The sequence below is a fragment of the Lactuca serriola genome, chromosome 7, assembly GCF_051521515.1.
Source record: "Lactuca serriola cultivar US96UC23 chromosome 7, Lser_US96UC23_V15, whole genome shotgun sequence".
NCBI classification, from domain to species: Eukaryota; Viridiplantae; Streptophyta; class Magnoliopsida; order Asterales; family Asteraceae; genus Lactuca; species Lactuca serriola.
Window position 1 is genome coordinate 35,380,333 of NC_136414.1, and position 10,781 is coordinate 35,391,113.

Below are 10,781 nucleotides of genomic sequence, written 5' to 3' on the forward strand. Positions count from 1 at the left end.
TCTTTTCATTTTTCATTGCCATGTTTTTTGGATTGGCCTCACCTCAAGCATTACGTGTCACGGGATACCTCCAAAATCAACCCCTCTCAGTTTTGATTTATTGTCGAAGAACACATAATATAATTTAGACGCGCCTTGTATCCTTCTTCACAATTTCCCTGACCAAAATACATGAATTTCCTATTATGGTGGGTAATGGCGATAATACTTAAGTGCACCGATGTTTTTCCCGATCTTCTCATCTCTCTTGATAATACGACATTCATAAACCCATTGTTTGTGTTACTATAAGGCACAACTCTCATATTAGGGCTTGCCTTGCTTCACATACAAGACCCAATCCTAGCAGACTTTGATACACTAACGCTCCCCTAAAGGCGGAGGCTCGTTGAGGTCATACGGGATGTATTAAGCCATAAGGGTGTAGATGTCTCTAATACCATGTAAGATACAAGTGAAGTCCAATAACTCTAAAAAATAAGTCTTGTAGAGAGAATGGAGGCGTCAGCGTATATAGAGATATAAGAGGATAAAGGATATGGATTCTTTGTTAGGGAGGGTCGTCGATAAAGGATTTCCCACTAGGGTTAAGCATTTAAGATGTGATAAAAGTAGTTTTTACATAGGTGAGAGACCGGTGTAGATCGCTTCTGATCATTGGTATATTCTAGATTGTCCTAAACTTAGGCAAGCAAGGACTCATAAATAGGTTTAGTAGTTTGTTTGTCTACATGCGTGTAGGTTGCTTTTAGATATAATTAGTATATAGTGTGATATGTCTAGAGTTAAATCTCATATATCATAAGCAAAAGAAGAGTTATCTATATAGGGATGAACATTTGATCCGGAGGAACCGAGCCGAACTGGAAAAAAAAATCTGAATCGGCCCCGGACTGGAACGGAATTACATATTATCTCGACGGTTCCTGGTTCCAAGATATTCACTTCTTCGGTTTTAGGGTTTACGGCTCGCGGGTTTGGAATCGAAAACCGGTTATGGAAAAAAAATTCCATGGGCTAAAACCTTGTTCTGCAACCGGAACTTGTGGCCCCTTAACCGGTCCTATAGTTTTGTGCATTTCGGTTCTCATGTATTCGGTTCCCCCTTAACAATGTAGATCACTTCTGATCAGTGATTATTCTAGATTGTCCTAAAATGGGCAACCAAGAACTCAGAAATAGGTTTAGTAGTTTCTTTGTCAGCATGTATCTTGCTTTTAGATAAAATTAATGGTGCACCTTGTATAGAGTTAAATCTCATATATCATACGTATATACCCCACAAGCCACAACAATGTAAAAAAAACTATAAGAGATATTTATGTATGTATATGTACATATTGGGATGTTCTTTAACTGATTATGGACCCTTTGCAACGAATGGAGTACGTATCAAATTGTTGAATGCGATAAATCTCTCTTCACAATGTTCTTAAAATCCGTAGTACCCTTAACCCTAGTTTATATTCAACTTATGTGTCAAGGGTCAAACCCTGCAGCCTCCCTAATCATCGATGATTCCCAAAATACTAAGCATTGTCAGAAACAGTTGTACCATGTCGATATAAAGCATGGTTGCAGCAAGGATATATTCATCGTAGCTGCAGCGTTTAATCAGATTATCTGTATCGTATATGATGAATCCACAGTATAGAAGTGCCACCACAAAAGAGATTATCATCCTCACCAAGCTTCCCATCGGGAAAAAGATCTGTTTGAAAAGATAACAAATAACCAGATCGTTATGTTTGAAAAGTTTTTCTGTAAAAAAGACAAAGAAAGAAGGAAACTAGGATACGCTCTTTTTTAGTGTTCATCAAAACTGTAGTATATCATATACCTGAATTATGCTGAAAATTAAAACCAAAATAAGTGTGCAGAACAAAAATGGCCACAGGAAGTTGAAATCGTATCCTCGTTTAGCTGCCCAGAAAGTGAAGAGGGTGAGGCTGACGACCATCACAGAGGTTAGAAGACTGGCCTCCATTATGATTTTCCCTGTAAAAAATATAATAAAACTTAAGTAATTAACTAAGTTTTCACTTAAAGCTCTATTCAATGAAGATCAAAACTGAATCAAACCGAAAAGACATTGAAATATCTTCATTACCTTTCGAAAACACACAAGAAACCCCAACCATAACAGAAAACATCACAGTAAACAAGCCCAACATGATGATATTGTGAGGGTGACGATTCATAAGAAGTTGCATCACTAAGAGAACTGTGAATTAAAGAAAAAGAAAAAATAAACAGAAGAGTCGACGCATAGGGCTATTATGTACATGCAGTATGACTTCTTCATCAAAAACAAAGAAAGAGATGAGATTTGCGGGTTGCTTACCTATCATCGTAATAATGGCAATGATGAGGTATACAATTAGACCCGTTTGGGTACGGAAAAACTGGTTGATTCGCGGGGTTAGAACAACTATACTAGCAATGAGAACTGTTAAAAGCAATTGTAATGTCAAGATTGAATAAACTTTCCGAATGAAACCCCAACGTAGCTGAGGATCTTCCATTTGTGATGGATAATGCTTCCCTGCTTCAAGATCATGATCCTTCCCCATGATTATATTATAGTTTGTGTTTCAATCTATAATATGTCTGTATTTACATATATGATGATAAAGCTTCCGGTTAATAGAAATGAAAATATAATTTATCGAATAACCACTGTGATTGATGAATATATTTCAACGTTTTGATCACAAGATCAACCACAGGAGCCAGAGATAAATATATTTTCTCTATCAAGTAAAACAGACAAAATGGGTTTTTATGTTCTTGTTTTTCAAGATTAAAAGGGTGTTCTTTGATTTGTAAGGGCCTTAATATAGGATTTACTGTTAGAGCAGTTAACTTATCATCCTGAAATCATTCTTAACCATTAAAGACTTATCAGGTAATGTCCGTTGAAATATTTCCATATATGGTTCAATGATTGGAGACAAAATTTTCGACCTTGAAGCAATCATTGCATTTGGCAACACTGGAAGGAAGAAAATATGTAGGAGTGGTGTTCGAGATAGTCTCCATATATAAGTGAAAAAGAAACATCAAATTATGGGTTTATAATTGCAACAATTTTTTTTTTTTTTGAACAGCTATGATTATAAGTGTAACATGTTATGTTAAATTTGATTTCAATATTTACATTATGGTGATGGTAAACGAGGGTACACGGCCAACTCACCCCAAGCTAAGTATCTTATTGTGAATCATAGTTGTCTATGCGAGATATGATTAGATACTTAATAATCATTTCTGTTGCCACTTTTCTCAATCATTACTCATGATTAAGGAATATTTAAATGTTCATATAATAGATTGAAACCAATAATTTAGAGATGCCCAGTCAATACAGCCCATCTAAAGCTTGGCCCGGTTTTTTAACTTAAAAACAGTTCCTTCAAAGCTCGTGGGCTTTGCATTGCCACCCCTAAAAGACGCAAGCTATTTGGGCTCTCGTTTTATCCGTTTCGTATGTTTAAGTGACATTCCAGCTATTTAAAGGCATCACGATAACATTTACAAGTTGTTTCGCATTTATTCGTATTGAAAGAAAACAATGTACAGTACAAGTACAAAAATAAAAGGAAAAACTAACACAAATACATACTACTCTTAAAGGAGATCTAATTTAATTGTTGACGATAATGACGTCATTATCCTGTTGGGGATGTCTTAGCGGCATGACATAATAAGACCAAATTGTCATGAAACCAATATAGCTGACCAAAGTTTTTCCAATGCACCTCTCTGCGTACGAAAAGACGTCTGAGACAAGTTAAAAGTTTACAAAGTTTGGGACACTCATTGGATTAGCAAAACCGTCACAACAATATCTTCGAGGTCAATGTCATTCTTTTAAAACATAAGAGAGTAAAGAGCATTATTTTTAAGTGTGGTTAAATAAAAAAGCACTTATTTATACTGTCTAGTGATGGGTAAAATGATCTAAGAGTCTCAAAGCATCAATTCTAACACCCATATGCCTTAGCTTTTTTTTGTATTCACACAACTCCTACCTAACTCCACCTTTATGATTTCATTCAACGCGTACAAAACATCGTGAGGCCCAAACCTAAGGGGGTGTTAGGTAGGCATGCACAAAAAAACCGGTTCAAGATCCAAACAGGTCAAAGAACCGGTAAACCGGTTTACGCTGAACCGGTCTACAGTGAACCGAACCGGTTTGAGAACCGAACCACCGGTTTAGAACCGATTGAACCGGCTTAGAACCGGTGTAACCGGTTTAGATAGTTTCGACTAATTTTTTGAGTGAACCGATTGAACCGAACCGGTTTGAGGCTGAACCGGTTTTGCTTGGCTAGAGAGTGAACCGAACCGGTTTACTGAACCGGTTCAGCTTGAAAAAAAAACCTGTTTGTTCACCCCTAGTGTTAGGTGTGCGACCACATATAAATAATGTCCAAGTTTTTGTTAGCCTAATAAGATTTTGGGCTTTATCTTGTATTGGATTTTATGATTGAGCCTTTTAGCTAGGAAACCCTAAGTAGCTTCTCTATATATTATATATTTCCCTTTCATTGTATTTGTACTTCTTATTTGATAATAATATGAAACTCTAGCCGTTCTATATTTTGTTAGTTTGTACTTTCGTTTACATGGTATCAGAGCTCGGTTCATCGTATGCACTTTCGTTTCGGGGGGTGAGTACTGTTCATGGCATTGTTCATCGTATTGTACATGACAATGTTCATCGTACTGTTCATGCCACTGTTCATCCATACTATTCATCGTTATTGTTCATCACAATGTTCACGTTATTGTTCATGATATTGTTCATCGTAATTTTGGGTATGGTTTCTTGCTCGTTTTTATATTCAATTTGATTTGATTTGTTCGTTTCATCGGTTTCAAGAGTTTCGTTTCGTATGTTGGTTTTGTTGATTTCGAGATATTGATTATTTCTGTTGCTACTCGTATTTACTGTTTGATTGATATTAAAATATGGCCCCAAAAGATGATTCTCTTTAGTCTATTAGTATTCAACTCGACGACAAAAAACTATGCCTATTGGAGTTATATTATGAAAATTTTCTTGCAAGGCAAGACTATGTGGGGTATTGTTACATGTGACAAGAAGAAACCAACAGATGAAAAGGCTAATAATTATGCAACCTTACTGGATTCATGGGAGACTGATAACTCCAAGATCATTACTTGGATTAATAATTCTGTTATCCAGTCTATTGGTACTCAATTGGTGAAGTATGACACATCAAAGGAGGTTTGGGATCACTTGGCTAGGCTGTATATTGAGTCTAACTTTGCAAAGCAGTATCAGTTAGAGTTTGATATTTGAGCCCTCTAAGAGAACAATCTCAGTGTTCTGGAATTTTCTGCAACTATGTCGGGTTTGTGGTATTAGTTGACTCTTACCAAACCTGATGTGTTGAAGGATTTTAAGCCTTATATTGATAGAAGGGAAGAGCAACATTTGGTTCAGCTTTTGATGGCATTACATTCAGATTTTGAAGGCTTGCATGGATCAATCTTGCATTGCACACCTCTTCCCACTGTTGAGTCAGTTGTTCATGAGTTTATTGCTAAAGAAACTCGTATCAAATCCTATGTTGAAAAAGGTCTCAAGCCTGCTACTCCTGTTGTTTTTGCTGCTCCACAATGACCTCAGTCTTCAAACTAGAATCGTCCTAAAGTTGCATTTGATAAGTATGCTTTCTATAAAAAGGAAGAACTATTAGAAGGCAAATTGTCCTTTACTGAAAAGTAAGGGAAACCAGCAGCAACAACAAACGAGATCACCTACACAGTTAGGGGTGGCAAATCGTGTTATCGCTTCTTGTTTCTGTCTGACACGACACGACACGATAAAGTTTTATGTAACACGAACAGAACACGATACGATATCGTGTTTTTTTTAACTAACACGAAAACGAACGAATTAAAAAACGACAAACACGACACGACACAAAAAATATATAATATACTAAAAACTAGTTTATTTAATGAAAATTTTATCAAATATAACACGAAAAACACAATAAAAAACTGTTAAATCGTGTCAATTTCGTGTCTAATTTTAAACACGAACACGACACAACACAACATCGTGTTTTTTACAACTAACACGAACACGACACGAACACGAATTCAAATTTCAATTTCATCCCAATTTCGTTTCGTGTCGTGTATTTTTGTCGTGTCGTGTCATAAATTGTCGCCCCTATACACAATCTCAGGCTTCATAATAAAACATGTCTTCTAGACAGTCACGTCCCTCTTTTCCATCCTTTAGGCCATGACAATACGTTGCGACATGTGTCAACGTCTCGTTTACAGTTTTTGGTTTCCACTGGTGTGTTAGGCTCTTTGAAAACTGATGATATTTCTAATTGTTGTGGTTGTAAACTAGAAAACTTTTCTGCTTTACCTTTTAATAAAAGTGTCACTCGTTCTGTCGTCCCCTTTGATATCGTGCATTCTGATGTGTAGGGTCCCTCTCTGATCACCTCTAAACCAGGAGCTAACTATTATGTTTCATTCATTGATGATTACACTCGTTATACGTGGGTTTATTTTATGAAGCACAGGTCTGAATTTTTCATCATATATAGTGAATTCAGAGGTCTTGTCAAGACTCAACACTCTGCTGTCATAAAGTGCTTTCGGTGTGATTTGGTAGGATAATTTACCTCCAATGATTTTAAACAATTATTGGCATCTGATGGCACTATACATTAATCATCTTGTATAGATACTCGTCAGCAGAATGGTGTTCAGAAAGAAAACATCGACATCTCCTAGAAATTGCTAAATCCTTACTACTTTATGCTCAAGATCCTAATATGTTTTGGGGAGAAGCTGTTCATACCGCTACTTATGTTATTAATCACATTCCTACTGCGTACACTTCGGGGAAGTCTCCTAATGAAATGTTGTTTGGACAACTTCCAGATTATTCTTCATTACAAGTGTTTGGGTGTACATGTTTTTTCTTGAAGCTACATGTAGAGAGAGATAAGTTTTCTTCAAAATCAGGTCTTTGTGTTTTTCTGGGATATAGTATTGGTCAGAAGGGTTATCAGTCCTATGATCCTTCAAATCAGAAACTGTATGTCTATCGTATTGTAGCTTTTTTGAGCATATTCCATTCTATAGCATTCTTGGTTAGTCACATGATGCAACCCGAGAAGAACTTCATACTATTGATCCATTTAGCATTGACTTTGATGATCCACCACATGTCACTAATCCATCACCTGATGCTGATCCACCACCTGTCACTTAACCACCACCTGGTGCAGATCATTAAGAACCCCCTCCATCGAGGCCTTGTTGTAATAAGAAGTCCACAAAGCTTCATGACTTTATCTATTCCTATTACATTTATTTCTATTATACATCGTCTCTCTGGGCTAACATCCTACAAAGAGGCTGTTTCTGATCCCCTTTTGGCAGACAACTATGGTTGAGGAACTTGCAGCTCTTTATCAGACTCATACATGGGAGCTGGTTCCATTTCCGCCCGAAAAGCACACGATTGGTTGTCGTTGGGTATATAAAATCAATACAAAGTTTGATGGATCTATTGAGCATTATAAAGTCAGACTTGTTGTGAAAGGGTATGCGCAAAAGCATGGTATGGATTATGAGGAGACGTTTGCTCCTGTTGCAAAATTGACAACTATTCGCACCTTGATTGCAGTTTCTTCAATTTGCCAATGGAAAATTTATCAGGTCGATGACATGATTACTATCGGTGATGATCATGATGATATAGAGTCTTTAATGCGTGATTTGGCTCACCGTTTTTCTATGAAAGACTTGGGTTTGTTACGTTATTTCTTGGGGATTGAAGTTGCTCAGTCTCCAAAGGGTTATCTTTTATCTCAAACAAAGTATATTTAAGATTTGTTCGAATGCGCACGACTGACTAATAATCGGACAGTTGATGCGCCTATAGAGAGTAATGCAAAGTGCTTTCCAACTGATGGTGTCCCATTATCAGATCCAAGTCTTTATCGTACCATTATAGGGAGTTTAGTTTACCTGACTGTCACTAGACCAGTTATTGCTCATATAGTTCATGTGGTTAGCCATTTTGTCACTTCTCCTACTACTGTTCATTAGGGAGTCGTTCTTTGTATTTTGAGATATCTATGTGATACTCAGTTCCGCACTCATATGCTTCCATCTACTTCCTCTCTTGAGTTACGTGCCTATAGTGATGCAAATTGGGATAGTGATATTTATGAGCGTAAGTCCACTATTGGGTATTGTGTTTTTCTTGGAGATTTGTTGATATCATGGAAAAGCAAGAAACAAGATCTTGTTTCTCGATTTTCTATAGAATTTGAGTATCAAGACATGGCTAGCACCACTTGTGAGATTGTTTGGTTGAGATGGCTTCCTGCAGATATGAGCGTTCACATCTCTTAGCTAACCCTTTTGTATTGTGACAACGAGTATGCGATAATGATTGCTAAGAATTTAGTGTTTCATGAGTGCGCAAAGTATATTGAGATTAACTGTCATTTCACACGTCATCATCTTCTTAAGGGAACTATCTACCTTCCTTATGTCCCTTCCTCTTTGCAGATTGTTGATATTCTTACAAAGCCGTTGACTGCTCCTCGATTCCATTTTCTGTCTGACAAACTCTCAATGCTTATTGCCGTTGTATTGTGAGTTTGAGGGGGGATGTTAGCCTAATAAGATTTTTGGCTTTATCTTGTATTGGGCTTTATGATTGGACCTTTTAGCTAGGAAACCCTAATTAGCTTCTCTATATACTATGTCTTTCCCTTTCATTGTATTTGTACTTCTCATTTGCTAATAATATGAAACCCTAGCCGTTGTATATTTTGTTAGTTTGTATTTTCATTTACAGTTTTAACCAAATTATATAGTTAATATGTTAATGTGTATCATTTTATTCAAATACGTACTTAAAAATTGTCTAGTTCAATTGGCTGAAGTGTCTGTCCATTTGCAAAGGCACCTGTGTGCGAATTTTGTTTCAAAAAAATGTCAAACTGAAAACGAGTATCTAGATACATGTTAAACCTATAACATCATTCAAAATAAAGCTCCATTAAGTCATTTACTCTACTTATTAAATGAAAAACTTAACCTTCTCCTTCACTTTCAAAGTGTCTTTTAATTGATCAAAATCCTCAATAAACTTAAACGACCTTCAAAATTGTCAAACTCCTGCACTAGGTCCGACTATTGTATAATTCTCAATGTCAATTAGAAGGTTGTGCATGCCTAATAAGGGGATGTTAAAAAGTTTTTTGAGAAAGCCCCATAATCAACATACAAAGAAAACATTTTCTGCAAAAAATTGAAGAGAATAATGAATATATAAAAACACACAAGAATTAAAAGTTAGAACGAATGGATAATAATGACAAATTGACATTTAGTGTAGAACATCACAATCGTGTAGCATTCATGTGTAGATTCTTAAAAGACTTGATTAGATTGATCGACAAAGTTATAAATTTCATACAAATTTAATTATTATTAGTTAAAAGAACTAAGACCCGTTAGGTTTTATGTATGGACTAGACGAATTCTCGCGCGTTACGCGGCGCACGTTAAAAATATATTGTTAGAATATAGTTTTCAGACACCTTTTAGTTAATTCGATTCATTAATTTAAGTTCTTTTATTATTATTATTATATTTAATGTTGTTTTCCTTTTAACTATGTTAAAAAATATATACAGAATTTTTTTAAAATATTATTTGATATTTTACTTTAGGTTTTAAATTTTACACTAAATTTTTAAGCTTATTTGATATATTAATGTATGTTATTTATTTAACTATATATTAAAGTTAACAAATTGAGTATATCATATTGATAAGTCACAAATTCTTCCATTTATGATAATGTTTACAACTAAAAGCATATTTAAGTTAATAAATTAAGTATATTGTATGGAAATATGAAAAGTTTGGAGTTTCAAATGAATGTGGTGAAAGAAAAAACTGCTTCCTTTATAATATAGTAAGATAAGAAGATTATATATAAGGATCCCTTCAATTAATAAAATATAAGTGCGCACTACTAGAAAAGGCTAATCTAATACAGTTGAAAGTGTATATATAATACATATATCAAATCGTATTAATAGAGTGTTGTATTAGATTTCATTTCCTAATAGAGTATAACTATTTAACCGTACTCTATATGATTCTATCAATACCTTCCAAACAACCATCTAATACACCATACAACCCATCTAATACACCTCATATAATTGTGCTTGATTATCCTCATTCCCATTCCTTTCCAAACATTCCAGATTGGAGCCATTCCATATTGCATTCCATTCTAGCCAGTCCTGATTGCATTCCAACCCATTTATGATTACATTCCATCCTTATTATATAACTCCATAACAGCCACCGCCAATAGGACTCTTGGAAATTTCAAACTCCCATTAAAAAAAAACACAGTATATAGCTAGCATACATAAACAAAACAAATTAAACAAATTAAAATGCGAATGAAATGAAGCTTTTTCAATGTCAATGAAATGAAGACTATTGCTTAATCTTATATGTAATCTTCTCCACATAAGAAAACAATATATGGAAAAAGGACAAAAAAATGTTTAGTATTTGAGATTCTTCTAATGTTTATTCCTTTTTTGTCCTTGTTCCACGTAAAGTGGCAATATTTGATCCATACGTATAGCCGATTTTTGCAATTTTGATCCAAAAACTAGTTATTTTACTTAGGATGGGAATAAAAACGTTGCAAAAAGCTCAAA

The 10,781-nt window shown here is 35.1% G+C and overlaps 1 protein-coding gene across 1 annotated transcript; it reads right to left on the bottom strand.

Annotated features, from left to right (window-relative positions):
- Window positions 1–1,206: 1,206 nt before the first annotated feature.
- Window positions 1,207–2,790, bottom strand: LOC145062452 (protein LIFEGUARD 4-like). Its single transcript, XM_079010056.1, has 4 exons — window positions 2,345–2,790; window positions 2,111–2,224; window positions 1,841–1,998; window positions 1,207–1,711 (listed from the first exon to the last, which is right to left on the bottom strand). The coding sequence occupies exons 1-4, from the start codon at window positions 2,571–2,573 to the stop codon at window positions 1,505–1,507; spliced, it is 708 nt and encodes a 235-aa protein (XP_078866182.1). The 5' UTR covers window positions 2,574–2,790; the 3' UTR covers window positions 1,207–1,504.
- Window positions 2,791–10,781: the final 7,991 nt, after the last annotated feature.

Coding starts and splice junctions, on each gene's coding strand:
- LOC145062452 (XM_079010056.1), bottom strand. CDS start 2,573: ATGGGGAAGGATCATGATCTTGAAGCAGGGAAGCATTATCCATCACAA. Junction 1,999..2,110: donor TTCTTGTGTGTTTTCGAAAG/GTAATGAAGATA, acceptor TATTTTTTACAG/GGAAAATCATAATGGAGGCC. Junction 1,712..1,840: donor TAATTTTCAGCATAATTCAG/GTATATGATATA, acceptor CTTTTCAAACAG/ATCTTTTTCCCGATGGGAAG.